Here is a 22,976-nt window from a genome sequence, read left to right as displayed (position 1 = left end):
GTTAGGTAAATAAAAGTACAGCCTGCACATTCATTATTTTGAAAATGTTGAATTGACATATTAAAAGAAATGTTGAATTGAGTCAGTTTATGTTCAATGAAAATTCAAGTAATTTAAAAATGTTTTATTAAATAGTTAAAGCAAAGTACATCACAAAATCTTTCTCACCTTATATGCCAGAAAACAAGATCCACTGATTTATCAGTAAAAGACATTAAAGATTTTAAAATAATAAGTATACTGATACCATTCAATGAAATAAATGGTTAGTTTATAAAAACTTCAGTGTACTGAATATCACTTTAAATTTTGAAGAATTGAAACAACTCACCCTCAATAATTAAAGTCACAAGTCTATCAAACATTCTGGTTAAACCATGAGTCAAATTCTTCGTAACTCAATAATATGTCCTTTGAGATTGTGGCCAAAGATGTACCAGTCTTACATGTAAACGAATTTGGGCAAGGATATTTTCTAATTGTCCTCAGTCAGAATTATGTTGCCTTTAGATGGCATTTTTTAAAATCCTCTCTTTTCTATGATAACAAAGAATTCCTAAATATTCACCAACATTTATTATTCACACATATTAGATATTATGAATGTGTATATAATGAGTATGCTGACTTTTTCAACTCTCATAAAACCCCCAAAATACAGATATTGTTATCTTAAATTCCAATTTGGGAGAAAATAAACAGGAACTCAGAAAGGTAAGATAACTTGCCTCAAAGCTAATAGGGAGGGGCAAGAGGTGGGATTCAAATCCAGCTCATGTAATTTCAAGTCCAATATTCTTTTCTTTACACTGCAGCTGCTCTTTCAAAGTTATTCAAGAATGATCTTATTTTCATTTGATATAAGTTAATATCAACTTTGGAAAACATAACTTTATTTACAGTCATGTGAGAAAAAAATCTGTGAGGTAATAACTATGGTTTGGTTACACTTACAAACTAGTTTACAATTACAAACTAGTTTGGCAGAGGGAAAAGAAGGTGAATCCTATCAACAGTCTAAATTTAATTTCCTTAAGGGACTTAATCGTGAAATAAACAGTTACCTATGGCTTTTTACAAAATAACTCAGCTGACAAACTTCAACATTCTTTAAGAGCACCTTCCAGCCCAAATAGGCATTCGCCTTTCACTTTTGAAAGAAAAAAATTTTTTTAGTCAATATATAGTGACATTCCCTTTAGTGACGTGGGAGAATGATGTACGTAAATTTAATAGAAAATAAAGGATGCAGTACAAGAACAAAAGACATTCCAATGTTACCATGATGACAGACTTTGTTACAAACAAATTCTTTACTCATTCATTCATTCATTCAATATTTATTTATTGAAGGCTTGCTATATGGATAAGGCCAAAAAATTAGACAAAAAAGTACTCATGCTATATCAAAACAATACTGTCAGTAATAAATATAAAAGACAAAAAAAAAAAAAAGAAAGAAAGAAAAGCAAATGGAATTTATTTTGGATGACTGCAGCAAAACACACCGGGTAAAAGACTCCTTACTTCTATTTCTGCAGACTCCACCCGGTTTTCAATTATTTCAATACATTGTCTCTTGGCTGGTGGTTCTTCACTTATAACAGTTTCTTCAGCAATGTCTGTTGCTGGTACTGTTAATACTAAAATGAAAAAATGTACACATTACTTCATTTACAGATAGGTTTAGAAGAATTAAAACTAGTCTTGAGATTGTTGATGCAACTCATCTAAAATAAATATATTCCAAAAACAATAATTTCAAAACACTGATTTGCTGTTTATGAGAAATGTCCATATTTGTCTTCAACTTCTTGTCTATTTACTGAAAACTACTTATTGTTTAAGGTACCTACTTATGTTTTTTAATTTTATAGATAATACATTCATTGGCTCAAAATCAAAATAATACTTAACAAGCATATTTTGAGAGGTCTGACTTCACCCTTGCTAAAACAGATACTTTTACTGGTTGCTTATACATTGTTCTTGTGTTCATTTATGTAAAACCAAACATGAATATACATTCTCCTTTTTCTCTCTCTTACACAAAAGGTAGCATACATACAAAACATACATTCAAACATACATAAGATAGATATATCGTTCTGTGTCTGCTTTTTTCACTCCATATATCTAGGGTATCTTTCACCAACACACAGAGAGCTTTCTTTCATTTAGCTGCATTATATTCCACTGTGAGGATACACCATTATGAACAATATCTGTTTATAAACTTTGCTTGTTTTTCCACTGGGTTGTTAGACTGTCCCAATTTTTAGTATCTCTTTACATAAATGTAAATATACAGACAGCAAGAGGCTGTCCTTGCTTTGCATAACCAGTGCGGGAACATAAACATGACTGTGCAAGCTAAAACTATGCAAAACAATCTTAATCATCAATGGGAAAAATTACAACTGTCCTACAGCCTTTAAGGTTGTCAAAACATTAAAAACTCTCCTACTGTCATTTATAAATGTAAATAAATGAAAAAATAGTAAAACTATTATTTATTTAGTACAATGTAATTAAAAACATTAGAAATATTGAGAATTAAAGTATTTCTTTTAACTCATACCATATTACATTACACTTATAAATTCACTCAAGAAGAACTGAGAATTATATCTGTTTCACTGGACTACCTAGTCTATATATTCATTTTCCAGTTATAATTTTTAAATTATGAAAGCTTTAAAAGTTTATTTTAATATTCAGTAGGGTCCTCTCATTGCTCTTCTTTTCTAGTTATCCTTATTCTTCTTCCCTCCTCCTCTATCAAAATAAACTTCAGAATCTGTTTGACTAATTCCAGAAAAAGACCTATTGGTCTTTGTTATGGCTTGAATTGTGTCCCCCTCAAAATTCAAATGTTTTAAGTCCTAACCCCCAGTACCTCAAAATGTATTTGGAGATAGGGCCTTTAAAAAGGTTAAAAAGGTAAAATGAGATTTTGGTTTTATTTTTGGCTGCGTTGGGTCTTCGTTGCTGTGCACAGACTTTCTCTAGCTGCGGCAAGCGGGGGCAACTGTTTGTTGCAGTGCACAGGCTTCTCATTGTGGTGGCTTCTCCTGCTGCGGAGCATGGGCTCTAGGCACGCAGGCTTTGGTCGTTGTGGCTCGCAGGCTCTAGAGCACAGGCTCGGTAGCTTTGGTGCACTGGCTTAGTTGCTCCGTGGCATGTGGGATCTTCCCCGACCAGGGCTTGAACCCATGTCCCCTGCATTGGCAAGCAGATTCTTAACCACCGCGCCACCAGAGAAGTCCAAAATGAAGTCATTTAAGTGGGTCCTAATCCAATATGACTGGTGTCCTTATAAGAGATTAGGTCGCAGACAACACACACAGACTGAGGGCTGACTATATCAGGACACAGCAAGAAGGCAGCCATTTGCAAGCCAAGGAGAAAGGCCTCAGAAGAAACCAAACCTGCCAACACCTTGATCTTGGACTTCCACCTTCCAGCACTGTGAGAAGATAAACTTCTGTTAAGTCACCCAGTCTGTGGTAGTTTGTTATGGCAGCCCTAGCAAACTAATACAGTCTTTTTTTTCCTATCACATTACATTTATCAATTAACTCAGGAAGAATTGAGAGCTTTATAATAGTGAGTCATCCTATCCAAAAACATGAGTTTCTTTCCATTTGTTCATCAATGAGATTAGACTGTGTGTATAATGTCAGGTTTTGGAAACAATGTTATATCTGCTTAAAACAAATACTTTGAAAGTTTCTTCTTTTCTATATAATTAGAATTAGTTCTTTAAAGTTTTGTGAAAGTACCTGGGCTTGATCCAAATCTTGGACCACCAGCAGGAGATTTCTGCATAGCGGTGAGAAAAGCCTCCCAGGCTCCACAGGTCAAGGGTTTCCTCCTCCACTGCTATGGCAACAAAATCATTCCTTGAGACCTGGCCTCTCTGCAGGGCCATACCTCCACTATCACTCTAAACCAAACCTGGTTTAGGAGAACTTCTACCTCCAGCCCTTCCGTTCCCTAATTCCTTCACAGGCCATGAAGAGGCTTGGTCTCTGCAATCCTAGTCGTTTTCTAAAAGGTTATGTGTGCACATACTTTTTTTGGTGGGGGGTGGGGGAGTACAGAGTACTGGGTACTGGGATGCTTGTTCAGATAGGAACTTTCTGCACCTTCTCTTTCTGCTTCCTCCAGCTTTCATGCTCTAGTCTATCTTAATCCTACTTGCAGCACTTCCTACTCAGATTGGGCCCTGTCTTACTGGAAGTGTATATTTATTGCTGATTTCTGAGCTCAACCCCTTTTCTTGATGCACGACTGGGGGTTTCCCTGATACTGCCCTGGCTTAGATGTTAAGATGTTTTTGGCAAGCACTTAAAATATGGAATTTTGTGGTTTTCTCAGTCTTTTAGGTTCACTAAACATGAAACTGGGGCTTATGTTTCATCTATCTTATTACTACTCTCTTATTACTCAAAAGGAAAAAATTGGGACAATTATCAACAAAGCTGCTAAAAGTTGTCACTATGTTCCTACCATAACTCCTAAGTCCAACTTCTTTTTAAGTAGCTTTTTTTCACATGGTGTTTTTAAAAGCCCGTATGATATCTGAATTGCATTAAATGGCCTAGGAAAGTATTGTCCAATACTGATTTTGAATTATTTATTTAAGCTCATTTTCCAACCAGAATACTTTGGGGCCAATTCCTCTTTGTACCTAGTATACAACCAGAGAAAGCAAGCTAATTTTAACAGTAGCCTAAGCAAATAAAACTAGGCAATTAAGTCTGCTGCAAAAGGTTACAAAAACAAAATTTAAGGCAAAAATAAATGCTTTGAAAAACATGTCACAATTTCCTGAGGATTAAGAATAAATGCAAACTTTATGTAAATGCCTTCTACCAACCTTGTTGTCCATCTGGCATGGTCACAATGATGGGCTGACCTATTCCACTGGTTGGAATGGAGTGCAAATTTCCAAGCTGAATTCCATCTGTAACTATTGTGATGACTTGCTGACCCCCTGAACTAACTACTTGCTGAATTGCACCATCCACAGATTCTGCAGTAACTACTTCCTCCGTAGCCACTACTGGAAAAAAATATATATATGTAAAAATCAGTGAACGTATATAAAAGTATGAACAGAAGTTTATTTTTGCTCTGCTACCTTTGCTGTCCGTCCTTCTTTCTTACACAGAAAAGCTTTTACATGATTTTTAAATTCAGTCTCCATTGGTGTTGTAGATACCTATGTAAACAGTTGACTACAAGTCCCACAATTTACAATAAGTGAGTTCCAACTATCTATGCCTGCACATGTTTAAATAAACTATCTTCATTTAGTTCTATGAGGTACGAAATTTAGAAGCTCTCCTAAGGTCACAGATATGACAAAGGTTATGCCAGCTTAATAAGATTCCACAATCCAAAAAATAAGATATTGTATGTGGTTATACTCCATTCAAATTTACATATATGAGTTGATATACATTTCCTATCCAACAAAACATGGAAATTTGTATTCTTCAAGCAGAGAGAATAAACAGTATTCCCTTTTTGGATTGTGTGAGCAAGGGTTGCCTTCATAATAAGTGGCAAATAGATCTGGTACTGTAGGCTATGAAAAAATATATTAACATTTACATAAATAAAATTCAAAACTATGTTCTCAATGTTTTATGAAAGGTTCAGAGAGGATTCTGGCAGCTGAACACAGCACTCCAGGTCTTGCCTAGGTAAAGAAATTGCCAAAATCCCTTCCCACAAGCTACGCCCAACTACTGATCCCAAAAGACTACACATAGCAGCTTTACTCATAATAGTCAAAAACTTGAAACAAATCAGATATCTGTCAAAAGTAGAATGAATAAACTGGTAGATTCATGCACTGGAATACTACACAGCAATTAAAGTGACTCCTGATGTGATGCAACAGGAGATTACAAAATATCCCTGTGTTCTTATTGGAAATGTTTGACCTGAATCTAATTATTAAGAAACAAATGAATCTAGAATGTGAGTGATCCTGCAGACAACTGGCTTAAACTCTACAAAGATTTCAGTGTCATAAAGAACAAGTGAGGCAGTAAGACTGTCCTAGATTGGGGGAGACTAAAGAGACATAATAATCGAATATAGTGTGTGAACTTTGATTGGATCCTGGGTGAAAACAAATAGTTATAAAGGACATTTTGGGGATAATTGAGGAAACTTGAATATGGACCATATGCCAGATAATATTACTAAATTAATACTGTTTTTAAGAAACATAATAGAACTGTGAATACATAGGAAGCTGTCCTTGTTCTTGGTAGATACATGCTGAAGAATTTAAGGATGAAGTGTCATGATGTCTTTAGCCTACTTTCAGATAATATGGCAAAATAAAAGCATGTGTCTGTGTTTGTGTGTGAACATGCAGGTGTGGCAAGATGTTAACAGGTGGTGAATACAGGTGCAAGGTATAAAGTTCATTCTCCAATTTTTCTATGGGTTTTAATAACTATCAACATTAAAAAACATTTTAATATAACTAATTCTGAAAAAAGAAATGACAAAAAAAACTATTTCTAAATGATATGGTTTTTTGAAATGTGTTATTTGAGGCAACACTTTACCAAAAGTGTAATGAAATAAAATCATTCTCTCCTGAAGTCACGCTACCCTTCAGATACAGTTACTCTGAAACACGCCAAGTTGCTACCAAATTCCAGCAGAATGTCATGGATATTAACGACCAAGGGATTTACTAAATACAGAGATGCTCTAATTAAACAAACTCCTTTTTTAATAAAAGGCAAGATAAGTACTAGGACCCTAGTTTTCAAGGATGAACTCATGGTAACAGGCCTGGCTGCAACCCTGTTACTGTGTTATTTGGGTAATCAAGGGTCACAAGGCAAACCACAGATGATATTCAAAATGCAAAAACCTTTATGTTTTGAGTTCTCTCATTTTTGTTTGTCTTAAACCATAATTAGGCTTTATCACCAAGCACTTAAGAAAATTTCAGGAAGATAATTATTAAAATGAAATGTAGAGCATAAAACAGTAATGTATTCAATAGAACAACTACTGAGGTTTTCAAAGACATTAACTATTGCTTTGATCTTGTAAAAAATATCCATATGAAAAACAAATGTTCACTATGGTTGAATGTTAACTATAAGTAGCAAGTATTTTTAAAAACATAATCATATGTAAGAAATTTCTGAGACCACATATGATCAAGGCACAACTCAAGAACTTTCATCTTTGCACTATTTGCAATGACTGTCATTAAGATAAGAGAGTTCTTGCCTTTCATCTAAAAAGCTTTCTTTTTAAGTTGTGCTATGGTAAGGAATTTAAGAAAAAATTATAAGGAAACCAATTATGTAAGAAAACAAAGAACCCCCTCAGTAATCCTAAAAACAACCCAGCAGTGAAATGTTGAAACATGTAAGAATAAAACAGAAAGCCTAAAAACTTTAAAAAGAATGTTATTTAAAAAAATATACATAGACAGATATATCCAAATATAAAACCCCCGGATAAAAAAATAACTAATAAATATTCATTGGTCTAATTTAAAAGTCAAGTTATAATATACAAAGAGAGCCTAGATAATCTACAGCATCTCTGAAAATGTTTGAGACCTCTTGTTCAACATGACTTTTGAATTTTAATGCCATAAAAGTCAACTAAGACAAGGAAAAAACTGTCTTTGAGATGTTACTAGAAGATTGAAAATTCTATATGCATATAAATATTTCAATAAAATAGAAACTAGGCTTACTGAAGAAAAAAATAACATTTCAAAAGTAGGATTGCCTGCAATAGAACCTGACATTTTTTTTAAAAAGGCAAAAACAAAACAATCTTACGAAGCCCAGTAATATATACCTGAAAGCCAATTCACTTTTATTGATCTACTTTAGGAACAGACAAAAAAAAATAACAACATGCAAAGGGGACCTGACTCAAATTTCACTATTAGGAGAAAGGAGGGAAACAGCCACCAGATGCATTATAACTTTGGAAAAAACCACCTTATTAACAATTAGCTGAAGTTGCTCTAAAGACAAAAAGAAGGGTAGTCACAGATGTCCATTTAATGGGATTATATAGCTGGGCCGCAAGAAAGAATAAGACTAAGCAATGCAAAATCAATGTAAAACTGTAGGTTAGAGCCATAAAATATTGTTTTATGAGAGTTTCATAAGGACTAAACTACACTGCAGATGTAAGGCCTACATCCAACCAATTTTAACTTCTGATTCTACAACTAAATAACTCTCAAATCTATTCACTTCTTATTATCCCTTTGCCAAATCCTAATCCACGCTACCATTATTTCTTCCCCAGGTGACTGCATTAGACTCCTAACTAAACTCCCTTCCAGAGCCCACCAAAGAAATCATTTTTAAAGTCCTATATAATCTTACCTTCAATTACCGTGACTTACTCTCCCACTTGCTGAGCTCAGCCACGCTGGTCTCTGAGTCCTCTGAAAGGACAAGCTTTCCTGCCTCAAAAGCTTCACATGTGTCCTCCTTCCTAAAATGTTCTTCCCCCAAGTTTTGCTCCACTAATTCCTATGTATATTTTTTAATATATATAGGAATTAGTTTAAATGTAGTATAGTAAATATATATAGGAATTAGTTTAAATTTAGTTTAAATATCTCTTCCTCTAGAAAGACTCACCAACTTGGTCAAAATCCTGTATTCTTTATATATACCACGAATCACAAGTATTTATCTGAGTGAATAACTTTAATATCTCATTCTACTGAAAGACTACGTGTTCCACAAAGGTTGGGACTGTATATGATTGTTTACCAGAACATAAGAGATATTCAACAACAATCTGTTCAATGAATGAATAAATATTTTTCTAATTGTAAATGAACAGCTATTTGTAAACCAATATATGGAAAACTTAGCTCAAGAACAGTTTTGAGTTATTCCTTTAACATAAGCATGATATATCCCTCCATGAATTTTTATTATTTGTACATTTTAATTTTGTCCTAAAGCAAGAAGTGAGAGTAAGGGTGAGAGCTTCCTGGAATTTTGATTTTCCAAATAGGAAACACCTGTAACAGACTGGTGTGTAAGCTTTGGTAGAAAAATAGGACAACATGATTGCCTCTGTTTAATAGTGTACCACCAGGGGTGGTTTTCTTATGAGGAAAAAGGCAGCTGCAATCCCCAAAAGAAAATATTTACTTTTTTGTATCTTCATTTTGGAATACATTCCAAAATGGAATAACTTGAAATGAGTTCTTATCTATCTAAATCCTTAAATCCCATTCATTCTTTAGGGTACAACTCAACCTCACCCCACTCCCCTAGCCCCATGCCCCAACTCCAGCTAAAAGTAATCTCTGTCCTCTGAAGAACTATAGTGCCGACCGGCACTCACCAGCCCAAGAGGCTTGTTTGCTCACACGCCGGGGCGGGCGGGACTGGGAGTTGAGCCTCGGGCTTCGGTCGGAGCGCAGGGAGAGGACTGGGGTTGGCGGCATGAACACAGCCTGCAGGGGTTTAGTGCGCCACGTATAGCCAGGAGGGAGTCCGGGGAAAAGTCTGGACCTGCCGAAGAGGCAAGAGACATTTTCTTCCCTCTTTGTTTCCTGGTGCACCAGGAGAGGGGATTAAGAGCGCTGCTTAAAGGCGCTCCAGAGACGGGCGCGAGCCGCGGCTAAAAGCACGGACCCCAGAGACGGGCATGAGACGCTAAGGCTGCTGCTGCTGCCGCCACCAAGAAGCCTGTGTGCGAGCACAGGTCACTATCCACAACCCCCTTCCGGGGAGCCTGTGCAGCCCGCCACTGCCGGGGTCCCGGGAACCAGGGACAACTCCCCCGGGAGAACGCACGGCGCGCCTCAGGCTGGTGCAACTTCATGCTGGCCTCTGCCGCCGCAGGCTCGCCCCGCACTCTGTGCCCCTCCCTCCCCCTGGCCTGAGTGAGCCAGAGCCCCTGAATCAGCGGCTCCTTTAACCCTGTCCTGGCTGAGAGAAGAACAGAGGCCCTCCAGCGACCTACACGCAGAGGTGGGGCCAAATCCAAAGCTGAGCCCCTGGGAGCTGTGAGAACAAAGAAGACAAAGGGAAATCTCTCCCAGCAGCCTCAGAAGCAGTGGATTAAAGCTCCACAATCAACTTGATGTACCCTGCATCTGTGGAATACATGAATAGATAACGAATCATCCCAAATTGAGGAGGTGGACTTTGAGAGCAAGATTTATGATTTGTTCCCCTTTTCCTCTTTTTGTGAGTGTCTATGTGTATGCTTCTGTGTGAGATTTTGTCTGTATAGCTTTGCTTCCACCATTTGTCCTAGGGTTCTATAAGTCCGTTTTTTTTGTTTTTTTTTTCTTTTTCTCTTAACAATTATTTTTTATTTTAATAACTTTATATTTTACCTTACTTTATTTTATTGTACTTTATCTTCTTTCTTTTTTTCCTTCCTTCCCTCCTTCCTCCCTCCCTCCCTCCCTCCTTCGCTCCCTCCTTTCTTTCTACTTCTACTAATTCTTTCTTTCTACTTTTTCTCCCTTTTATTCTAAGCCGTGTGGTTGAAAGGCTCTTGCTGCTGCAGCCATTAGTCAGTGCTGTGCCTCTGAGGTGGGAGAGCCAACTTCAGGACACTGGTCCACAAGAGACCTCCCAGCTCCACATAATATCAAACGGCGAAAATCTCCCAGAGATCTCCATCTCAAAACCAGCACCCAGCTTCACTCAACGACCAGCAAGCTACAGTGCTGGACATCCTATGCCAAACAACTAGCAAGACAGGAACACAACTCCACCCATTAGCAGAGAGGCTGCCTAAAATCATAATAAACCCACAGACACCCACAAAACACACCACCAGACGTGGACCTGCCCACCAGAAAGACAAGATCCAGCCTCATCCACCAGAACACAGGCACTGGTCCCCTCCACCAGGAAGCCTACAAAACCCACTGAACCAACCTTAGTCACTGGGGACAGACACCAAAAACAACGGGAACTACGAAACTGCAGCCTGCAAAAAGGAGACACCAAACACAGTAAGATAAGCAAAATGAGAAGACAGAAAAACACACCGCAGATGAAGGAGCAAGATAAAAACCCACCAGACCTAACAAATGAAGAGGAAATAGGCAGTCTACCTGAAAAAGCATTCAGAAAAATGATAGTAAAGATGATCCAAAATCTTGGAAATAGAATAGACAAAATGCAAGAAACATTTAACAAGGACCTAGAAGAACTAAAGATGAAACAAACAGCAATGAACAACACAATAAATGAAATGAAAAATACTCTAGATGGGATCAATAGAAGAACGGGTAAGTGACCTGGAAGATAAAATAGTGGAAATAACTACTGCAGAGCAGAATAAAGAAAATGAATGAAAAGAACTGAGGACAGTCTCAGAGACCTCTGGGACAACATTAAACGCACCAACATTCGAATTATAGGGGTTCCAGAAGAAGAAGAGAAAAAGAAAGGGACTGAGAAAATATTTGAAGAGATTATAGTTGAAAACTTCCCAAACATGGGAAAGGAAATAGTTAATCAAGTCCAGGAAGCACAGAGAGTCCCATACAGGATAAATCCAAGGAGAAATACGCCAAGACACATATTAATCAAACTGTCAAAAATTAAATACAATGAAGCATATTAAAAGCAGCAAGGGAAAAACAACAAATAACACACAAGGGAATCCCCATAAGGTTAACAGCTGATCTTTCAGCAGAAACCCTGCAAGCAAGAAGCCAGTGGCAGGTCATATTTAAAGTGATGAAGGAGAAAAACCTGCAACCAAGATTACTCTACCCAGCAAGGATCTCATTCAGATTTGATGGAGAAACTAAAACCTTTACAGACAAGCAAAAGCTGAGAGAGTTCAGCACCACCAAACCAGCTTTACAACAAATGCTAAAGGAACTTCTCTAGGCAAGAAACACAAGAGAAGGAAAAGACCTACAATAACGAACCCAAAACAATTTAGAAAATGGGAATAGGAACATACAAATCGATAATTACCTTAAATGTAAATGGACTAAATGCTCCCACCAAAAGACACAGATTGGCTGAATGGATACAAATACAAGACCCATATATATGCTGTCTACAAGAGACCCACTTCAGACCTAGAGAAACATACAGACTGAAAGTAAGGGGATGGAAAAAGATATTCCATGCAAATGGAAACCAAAAGAAAGCTGGAGTAGCAATTCTCATATCAGACAAAATAGACTTTAAAATAAAGACTATTAGAAGAGACAAAGAAGGACACTACATAATGATCAAGGGATCGATCCAAGAAGAAGATATAGCAATTGTAAATATTTATGCACCCAACATAGGAGCACCTCAATACATAAGGCAAATACTAACAGCCATAAAAGGGGAAATCGACAGTAACACATTCATACTAGGGGACTTTAACACCCCACTTTCATCAATGGACAGATCATCCAAAATAAAAATAAATAAGGAAACACAAGCTTTAAATGATACATTAAAAAAGATGGGCTTAATTGATATTTATATGGCATTCCATCCAAAAACAACAGAATACACTTTCTTCTCAAGTGCTCATGGAACATTCTCCAGGATAGATCATATCTTGGGTCATAAAACAAGCCTTGGTAATTTTAAGAAAATTGTATCAAGTATCTTTTCCGACCACAATGCTATGAGACTAGATATCAATTACAGGAAAAGATCTGTAAAAAATACAAACACATGGAGGCTAAACAATATACTACTTAATAACGAAGTGATCACTGAAGAAATCAAAGAGGAAAGTAAAAAATACCTAGAAACAAATGACAATGGAGATACGACGACCCAAAGTCTATGGGATGCAGCAAAAGCAGTTCTAAGAGGGAAGTTTATAGCAATACAAGCCCACCTTAAGAAACAGGAAACATCTCGAATAAACAACCTAACCTTGCACCTAAAGCAATCAGAGAAGGAAGAAGAAAAAAACCCAAAGTTAGCAGAAGCAAAGAAATCATAAAGATCAGATCAGATATAAATGAAAAAGAAAGGAAGGAAATGATAGCAAAGATCAATAAAACTAGAAGCTGGTTCTTTGAGAAGATAAACAAAATTGATAAAGCATTAGCCAGACTCATCAAGAAAAAAAGGGAGAAGACTCAAATCAATAGAATTAGAAATGAAAAAAGGAGAAGTAACAACTGACACTGCAGAAATACAAAAGATCATGAGAGAATATTACAAGCAACTCTATGCCAATAAAATGGACAGTTTGGAAGAAATGGACAAATTCTTAGAAATGCACAACCTGCCAAGACTGAATCAGGAAGAAATAGAAAATATGAGCCGACCAATCACAAGCACTGAAATTGAAACTGTGATTAAAAATCTTCCAACAAACAAAAGCCCAGGACCAGATGGCCTCACAGGCAAATTCTATCAAACATTTAGAGAAGAGCTAACACCTATCCTTCTCAAACTCTTCCAAAACACAGCAGAGGAAGGAACACTTCCAAACTCATTCAACGAGGCCACCATCACCCTGATACCAAAACCAAACAAGGATGTCACAAAGAAAGAAAACTACAGGCCAATATCACTGATGAACATAGATGCAAAAATCCTCAACAAAATACTAGCAAACAGAATCCAACAGCACATTAAAAGGATCATACACCATGATCAAGTTGGGTTTATTCCAGGAATGCAAGGATTCTTCAATATATGCAAATCAATGAACGTGACACAGCATATTAACAAATTGAAGGAGAAAAACCGTATGATCATCTCAATAAATGCAGAGAAAGCTTTTGACAAAATTCAACACCCATTTATAATGAAAACCCTGCAGAAAGTAGGCATAGAGGGAACTTTCCTCAACATAATAAAGGCCATATGACAAACACACAGCCAATGGTGAAAAACTGAAAGCATTTCAACTAAGATCAGGAACAAGACAAGGTTGCCCACTCTCACCACTCTTACTCAACATAGTTTTGGAAGTTTTAGCCACAGCAATCAGAGAAGAAAAGGAAATAAAAGGAATCCAAATCGGAAAGGAAGAAGTAAAGCTGTCACTGTTTGCAGATGACATGATACTATACATAGAGAATCCTAAAGATGCCACTAGAAAACTACTAGAGCTAATCAATGAATTTGGTAAAGTAGCAGGATACAAAATTAATGCACAGAAATCTCTGGCATGCCTATACACTACTGATGAAAAATCTGAAAGTGAAATCAAGAAAACACTCCCATTTACCACTGCAACAAAAAGAATAAAATATCTAGGAATAAACCTACCTAAGGAGACAAAAGACCTGTATGCAGAAAATTATAAGACACTGATGAAAGAAACTAAAGATGATACATATAGATGGAGAGATATACCATGTTCTTGGATTGGAATAATCAACATTGTGAAAATGACTCTACTACCCAAAGCAATCTACAGATTCAATGCAATCCCTATCAAACTACCACTGGCATTTTTCACAGAACTGGAACAAAAAATTTCACAATTCGTATGGAAACACAAAAGACCCCGAATAGCCAAAGCAATCTAGAGAACGATAAACGGAGCTGGAGGAATCAGGCTCCCTGACTTCAGACTATACTACAAAGCTACAGTAATCAAGACACTATGGTACTGGCACAAAAACAGAAAGACAGATCAATGGAACAGGATAGAAAGCGCAGAGATAAACCCACGCACATATGGTCACCTTATCTTTCATAAAGGAGGCAGGAATGTACAGTGGGGAAAGGACAGCCTCTTCAATAAGTGGGGCTGGGAAAACTGGATAGGTACATGTAAAAGTATGAGATTAGAGCACTCCCTAACACCATACACAAAAATAAGCTCAAAATGGATTAAAGACCTAAATGTAAGGCCAGAAACTATCAAACTCTTAGAGGAAAACATAGGCAGAACACTCTTTGACATAAATCACAGCAAGATCCTTTTTGACCCACATCCTAGAGAAATGGAAATAAAAACAAAAATAAACAAATGGGACCTAATGAAACTTCAAAGCTTTTGAACAGCAAAGGAAACCATAAACAAGACCAAAAGACAACCCTCAGAATGGGAGAAAACATGTGCAAATGAAGCAACTGACAAAGGATTAATCTCCAAAATTTATAAGCAGCTCATGCAGCTCAATAACAAAAAAACAAACAACCTAATCCAAAAATGGGCAGAAGACCTAAATAGACATTTCTCCAAAGAAGATATACAGATGGCCAACAAACACATGAAAGAATGCTCAACATGATTAATCATTAGAGAAATGCAAATCAAAACTACAATGAGATATCATCTCACACCAGTCAAAATGGCCATCATCAAAAAATCTAGAAACAATAAATGCTGGAGAAGGTGTGGATAAAAGGGAAGACTCTTGCACTGTTGGTGGGAATGTAAATTGATACAACCACTGTGGAGAACAGTATGGAGGTTCCTTATAAAACTACAAATAGAACTACCATATGACCCAGCAATCCCACTACTGGGCATATACCCTGAGAAAACCATAATTCAAAAAGAGTCATGTACCAAAATGTTCATTGCAGCTCTATTTACAATAGCCTGGAGATGGAAACAACCTAAGTGTCCATCATCGGATGAATCGATAAAGAAGATGTGGCACATATATACAATGGACTATTACTCAGCCATAATAAGAAACAAAATTGAGCTATTTGAAATGAGGTGGATAGACCTAGAGTCTGTCATACAGAGTGAAGTAAGTCAGAAAGAGAAAGACAAATACCGTATGCTAACACATATATATGGAATTTAAGAAAAAAAAATGTCATGAAGAACCTAGGGGTAAGACAGGAATAAAGACACAGACCTACTGGAGAATGGACTTGAGGATATGGGGAGGGGGAAGGGTGAGCTGTGACAAAGCGAGAGAGAGGCATGGACATATATACACTACCAAACGTAAGGTAGATAGCTAGTGGGACGCAGCCGCACAGCACAGGGATATCAGCTCGGTGCTTTGTGACTGCCTGGAGGGGTGGGATAGGGAGGGTGGGAGGGAGGGAGACGGAAGAGGGAAGAGATATGGGAACATATGTATATGTATAACTGATTCACTTTGTTATAAAGCAGAAACTAACACATCATTGTAAAGCAATTATACTCCAATAAAGATGTAAAAATAAATAAATTAATTAAATAAAATTAAAAAAAGAAAGCCATTCCTCTCTCCCACATCTTTTCCTTTTAGAGATTCACCTATGCACCCCATAAACAGTTGAATAAATATTAAATTACACATAAAAATGAAATAAATAAGAAATATATATTATTCAAGCAAATCTTTGCTGTAGTACACTCACAATCTTTAGATATTTACTATACAGTCTATTAGTAGTAAGAAATAGAACTTTTAAAATTTGGGTCAAATTCTTAAATTCTGGTGTGCCATAGGATCACTTTTGAGAGCATGTTAAAAATATGGATGTCACGGTCCCACCCTAAAGTTACTGAATCAGAATCCACTGGGGTAGAATTGGGGCAAATGATTGTTGAGAAGGTGATTCTGATTCACACAAAATTTAAGAATGCTGCTCTTGTTGATATTATCATATTAATTCAAACTAACTGAGAGGAGTTCAAATTAGTAGAAAACTTGAATCACAGAATATTTAAAGTAACACAGCCTTCTAATCATTGGGTACATAAATTAACAAGATAATTTCCAACTATTTCCAAGCAAAAATTCTACTAGTTTGTTTGAAGAACCTAGGGGCAGGACAGGAATAAAGATGCAGACATAGAGAATGGACTTGAGGACATGGGGAGGTGGAAGGGTAAACTGGGACGAAGTGAGAGAGTGGCATGGACTTATATACACTACCAAATGTAAAATAGATAGCTAGTGGGAAGCAGCTGCATAGCACAGGGAGATCAGCTCGGTGCTTTGTGACCACCTACAGTGGTGGGATAGGGAGGGTCGGATAGGGCGGGTGGGAGGGAGGGAGACGCAAGAGGGAAGAGATATGGGAACATATGTATATGTATAATTGATTCACTTTGTTATAAAGCAGAAACTAACACACCACTGTAAAGCAATTATATTCCAATAAAGATGTTAAAAAATAATAATAATGTAAAAGAGGACAATTATTATATTAATGTTAGAGATGCCTGATACTTCTGAATTATTCCACTCCAAAATTATGAAGGATGTTTTAAACAAGTATCTTGAAAACTGTGTCTGCATATTTTTAAAGGCTGTAAATTTTTTCACTGATTTGTTTCAAAATGAGTAAGGTAATTTCATGTATCAAAAGACAGTTGTATCCTCCCTTTAAAAGAAATTAAAAATAAATAACTTAGTATTTTGATTTATGTATCACTTTCTTATGAGTTTGCTGAGTGTGAGTAGTCCTTTATATTAACCCAGGATATATTAATAAAATATTTCTGAAACCTCAGAGCTGAAAACTAAACCTCAGTCAATGATAATATCTTAATTCAGATGACTATTGCGAGATGAGATAATACACATAAAGCACTTAGCATAATAACAAGCTTATAGCAAGAACCCTATACATATTAATCATTATTTTTCTATAATTCATCATGCCAAGTTAAATTTATGACTTACATCAAGTGTTTCATCATGTTTTTCTGGCCTGGCCTGGACCTAGATAGACCTAATGATTATTTAATATAATTATGCACATTAGCATAGGCCTGTGGGCTCAGGAACTGAAATAAAAACTCCCAAAAAACCAATTTAATAAAAATGAACATTAGCAACAAACTCTTCAGGGTATACTGAGATTTATCAAATTTTTTTTTTTGTACTTCTATCAAACAGACAAAGAATCATGAAAATTATGCATGGAGATTAAAAATTTAACAAGTTAAATGCTTGGAAGAATAAAGGTTTATGAGAAAAGAATAAAACTGGAAATATTTACATAAAAAATGCTAGTAAGGAAGCAATTCAATCATCAAACAGTGACAATCTGAAGTTATATTTGCTTGTAACATCAAGAAGACATTTCATTTCACAATGAAAGCATTATACTAGACTGATTTCCTTTATGATGTTCCCATTGGACTAACATTAAGATTTGTTTTATATGTCAAAGATAGTCCTAATGTAAACATGAAAGAACTATTTAAAGCCATAGTTCAAATGAAACAGCATGGTATTCTGGACTATCAAGGGTACCTCCCCTCTATATATAGGACCATGTCAGCCAGCTAGCTTCCATTTCAAATGCAGTCCATTTGCTGCTACACTGGCTATTTATTATCAGAAGATGTATTTACTGTACTACTTAGCCAGTAAAAGAAAAGAATAAGAGCAGTACCAGTTAGTGTACTGATGGTTCTTATATTTTTTTTTCAATCATTTAAAAAGGGCAAACAGGAGAACATTTATTTCAAAAGACTGCTCCAAAAGATACACCTCAGAAGTAAAACTAGGAATAGCAATGCTTTTGTTTCATACAAGACAAAGTGATGATTACACAAATATTTATTCCTATCACAAACCAAATTATAAACATTCTAGAAGAGACTCGGCCACTGATCACCTGAAGAAACTGCATAGAGGAAACAGTATATTTAGTGGTCACAGACACACAACTTGGGAATCAGTCAGACCTTGAGCACAAACTTCCTTTCACCACTTAATAGCCATGCTACATTAGACAAAACTATTTAACCTCCGCAAACCTCAATTTCATCATATATAAAATGGGAATACTACTTCATTTCCCAGATCCTGAGATGTCCTTGAAAAAACATATAAACATTTCTAAATCAGGATGAGTCTGACAAATAATGTTAAAAGAAACTGGACGGCCAAGAGGCAGAGAAATAACTTGACTGAGCATGTGCAAACTGACCTGCGAGAAGATATTTCTTTATGTGATTACACACCTCAGCTGAGTTGTTTATACTGGTGGCAATGTACTCACCTGAATTTTAACTTAATTCAAGCTCTTAAAATACCTTCAGAAAGATTTCACTATGATGTAGTATTGAAATAAAAAAATTGTTGTGCTCACAGAAGACTGTAAGTCACATGCAATAAAAATCAACTAAAATTGTCAATTCTCTCACACTAGACCACACATAACATTTTCAAAGGTAGAAGTTAGAGAAGTTGGTATGACCAATTTGTGGAGTCAAACATCTAAATGTAAAAACTTCGAGCTGACTTTGAAGAAAAGATTAATTTTCAGAGATATGTACTTTAATAAAGGCAAAAATTTTACAAGTTTAATCAAATAGAAATCCACCAATGAAATTAATTTTCTTTGATATACTTATGCAATTACAAAGGTGCTGAAGAGATCCAGGCATAGGTCATAAAAGCAGCATGTCAATAGGATGATACACGTAGCTGTTAATGGCCAAAAGTGATTCAGAAAAATCTTAAGACTCCCAAATATAAAGGTTTAGATTCAAACATTGATTACAATGCTAAAGAAGCTGGAGAATGAATAAATGTTTACTATTACTAGTTGAGGGGCATAGAGGGAGAGAGGGGGGAGGAAGGGGGAGGGGGGAGACGGAGGGAGAGAGGGAGAGAGAGAGGGGGAGAAAGGCGAGAGATAAGTAACCACCCCACCACCACCAAAAAATACATCATCCAATCATCACCTTGAAGAGTCAAAGCCAGTAATATCTACCTTCGATCTTTTTGGTGAGGATTAAATGAGATGTGTAAAACATCAGCCACAGTGCATAGCACACACAGTAAACATGCAGCGAACTGTTGCTGTTATTATTATTATTAGTCACATTTTGAAAAAAAATTAAATAATGAATGACAACAAATTATTCTTTACTTTCTTAAGCATTGGTCCAAATAAAATGGCTTAAACTACAGTAAGAAAAATAATTTTGTGGAGTCTTTTAAATTCCCTAATTAAAAAATATTTTACTTACATAATTATAGCAAGAATTATTTTGGTTAAGTATAAAGGTAAACCTTATCAAACCAGCTATTAATACTGTTTGTAATCATTTAACCCCAAGTTATACTTTAATGGTGGTTGTTGATGTGCTATTTCCTAGTTTTGTCAGTCATTAAGATTTTATGTCATTCTAATAGAGCTGCCAAAAATTAAAAGTTATGAAAAAGACAGCAGGTTCATATATACTTAGCTAATTTATTTATACAAAAAGTCAGACTAGTAAAACAAAGCCAAATGGGGTACACAGACATGTTTTCTGTGAACCACACAAGTTTGTTTTTAATTTTAATTAATTTTAATCCTAATTTAATTTTAAATAATTGCCAAGATTTAATGTTCTTTTAAAATCCAGATTTTCAGCTTCCCTTGAAAAAAACAGAGTCTGGCAACACTAACTGAGCATTTTACTATAATCAGTAAGAGCTGAGAAGGAGATGCACCCTTGCCCTGCCCCACTCTCCTCAGATGGCCATAACCTCAACCCTGCCCCCTTTAGTCTTTTAAATTTCCTTCCTGGCCTGTGCAAATATTTGAATCTCCAACTTTCGATGTACACATTTGACTCGTTTTTCTAACCTGGAGTTTCTGAAGAATTGGACAATGGAGCAGATGCTTCAGCTAAGGCAGCTAATGTAGCTAATACTGATGTAGAGGAGTTTCCAAATTGAACAGCAGATACACCCGTTTCATCTACGATAAAGGAGAAAACATGTTTGAATTTTTAAGGAATTTAATCTAGTGAATTTTTCTGATAATCTGTTTTACTTTATTCAACTCTTAAATGAAGCTTAGCTAATATTAGTTTTGTGAAAAATGAGCTTGGATAGCATTAACTTTTGAAAGGTAATACTGCAGTACATTTTGCAATATCACCTTTCTTTAGATTATTTTGCCTCATAAAAATTTTTTTGCCAATTATAACAAAGAAAACCAAGGTGGCTGATATAATCTTACCCTCATTCTCCAACAGTCCTTTCTTAAAAGGATGAATACCTACTAAAGCATAAAATCCCAACAGCTATCCTATATGCATCTCAATACCTGTTGCCTTGGATGAATTTTCTGAAGATACCAGACCTGTTAGGTTCACCACCCCTCCAGGTCCAATGATAAACTGTGGTGTTGCAGCGTGTATCGTCACAGTGTCGGGACTCTCTGGGTTTGTGTTGATTTGGTTCTGCATAGCAATCTAGAGGACAAATTACCACAGTGTTTTCAGAATTATAACCAGAACATATAGGACAGACTTTTAATGTAACATCCTGTAATCTAAGAATCATATAATACAAATGGAAATCTTTGTTTCTGGTCTACTGAAAGTATAGTGGTAAATCATAGATATGTATTTATATCCTGAGTTCCCCTCTTAGGTAAAGCAGCAAAATCCCATGTGAGGCGAAGTAGGTATCTGAAAGGATTGTATAGAACTCAGTTGAGTGAATTCCCTGGTGGTCCAGCGGTTAGGACTCTGCGCTTTCACTGCCAAGGGCATAGGTTCAATCCCTGGTCAGGCAACTAAGATCCCGCGAGCCACGCGGTGGGGCCAAAAAAAAAATCTGTGTTCTATATATAAATAGAACACAGTTGAAAGATATTCTGCTGCCCTGCAGCTACAGAAATTAAATTACTTAAATCAAATTATGTTCTCTACTATATTCAGCAATATATAACACTACCTATATAAAGCACATCCTTCTCAGTTAATTGTCCTCCATCCTCAACCCTAGGCTCCAAACTGCACTCTTGGGAGTAAAAGAATTGGAAGAAGCACAGCACAATTTATTTTCCTGAACACATAACATCTTTTAAGTAACTAGATGAAGTTCAACAGACTCAGATAGTCTTAGAGAAGAGTTCTACTGGGAAGGAGAACAAGAAGATAGGCAAGAAGACGCAATAAGTAAAGAAGAAAATTTACATCAATGTTGTCTAGCTAAAGAAAAGAGAAGTAATGTTGGTTAGTAGGAAAACTTGTCCAAAAACCATAAATAACTATGTTCATAAACAGATTTTTTTGAGGATGGTGAAAAAATAAAAGAAACCAATCAGAATGATGAAGACTGCATCACTCACTGAGGGGACATGATTATGATTCCTAAAAAAAAATGTTAGTGGAAGTATAACAGACTTGAAAAACCATAAGGTATCCAAACATGCATCAAAATAATTAATAGACTAAAATGTATAGAAGGGAATTCAGAACCTTACAAACACTGAAAGTAATCACTTTATCTAATCTTCTAATGTTACATGCAAAGACTGTGGTCTTACAATTAGGAAAATGAACAGCAATGAACAAAGAGGAAGTGAAAAAGGAATAGGACTGTCCAAAATAAGTCCAAAATGAAAAACTACAAGCTAAATAGTTCAAATCATCCATATGACAGAGATCCTTTTATTTTCTTAAATTAAAAGCCAAAAGTTACCTGTAGTATCTCTGCTAAATCTTCATTCCCATTGTCTATTGAAATATCAAACGCAGTTTTACAAAATTTACTTTGCGTGTGTACATCAGCACCATATTTGATTAAGAGTTCCACCACCTCTTGATGATTATGTTCTGTGGCCCAGTGTAGAGCTGTCATCTTCAACATGTCCTTTGCATTGACATCAGCGCCATGCTATACAAATATTTCAAAATAAGAAATTTCTAAAATACGAAATATAAAGAAGTCCTGATATGAAAATACTAGCCACTGTGCTTTAAACCAAGAATTTGCTACTAATATGACCAACTCTTTATTTTTGTGTGTTGAATGATCTACACGTTCCAGGAATCACCACACATCTGTCACGTAATCAGTTTCCTATCATGTTGGCTTTCCTAATTGCATTCCTTCTAATTTCTTAGGCGTACAGCAATTATTTTTTCAGTCATCCAGCCATGAGTATGAAGGGCTAGAATGGCATAAGGTGTGAAGGAAAACTATGAACATTCCTCCAAAACCCTCCAGCTCCTTATTTACACAAAAATATCCCTTGCTTTCAAAACCAGTGCAATATAATGAATTAATAGGGAGCTATCAAGAGATACACTATCCATTATGGTTG

The 22,976-nt window shown here is 36.1% G+C and overlaps 1 protein-coding gene across 9 annotated transcripts in view; it reads right to left on the bottom strand.

The window, feature by feature from the left end:
* The window catches only part of GABPB1 (GA binding protein transcription factor subunit beta 1), a 79,630-nt gene that overhangs the window by 4,935 nt on the left and 51,719 nt on the right, over positions 1-22,976 (bottom strand). For 4 of the 9 annotated variants that reach the window (XM_004281282.4, XM_049706078.1, XM_049706073.1 and 1 more), the window contains 5 exons: positions 22,352-22,546; positions 20,967-21,114; positions 20,502-20,615; positions 4,886-5,071; positions 1,528-1,643 (listed from right to left, as the gene is read on the bottom strand). In XM_004281282.4, the coding sequence (XP_004281330.1) occupies positions 1,528-1,643; positions 4,886-5,071; positions 20,502-20,615; positions 20,967-21,114; positions 22,352-22,546 (759 nt within the window). Of the gene's footprint in view, positions 1-1,508; positions 1,644-4,885; positions 5,072-20,501; positions 20,616-20,966; positions 21,115-22,351; positions 22,547-22,976 lie in introns of all 9 variants that reach the window. The other 5 variants (XM_004281283.4, XM_049706075.1, XM_049706077.1 and 2 more) reach the window with 4 other exon arrangements.

This window comes from Orcinus orca, chromosome 2 (assembly GCF_937001465.1).
Source record: "Orcinus orca chromosome 2, mOrcOrc1.1, whole genome shotgun sequence".
Classification (NCBI taxonomy): domain Eukaryota; kingdom Metazoa; phylum Chordata; class Mammalia; order Artiodactyla; family Delphinidae; genus Orcinus; species Orcinus orca.
The sequence above is the reverse complement of the archived record's forward strand: the minus strand, read 5'-3'. Positions and strand labels throughout refer to the sequence as shown.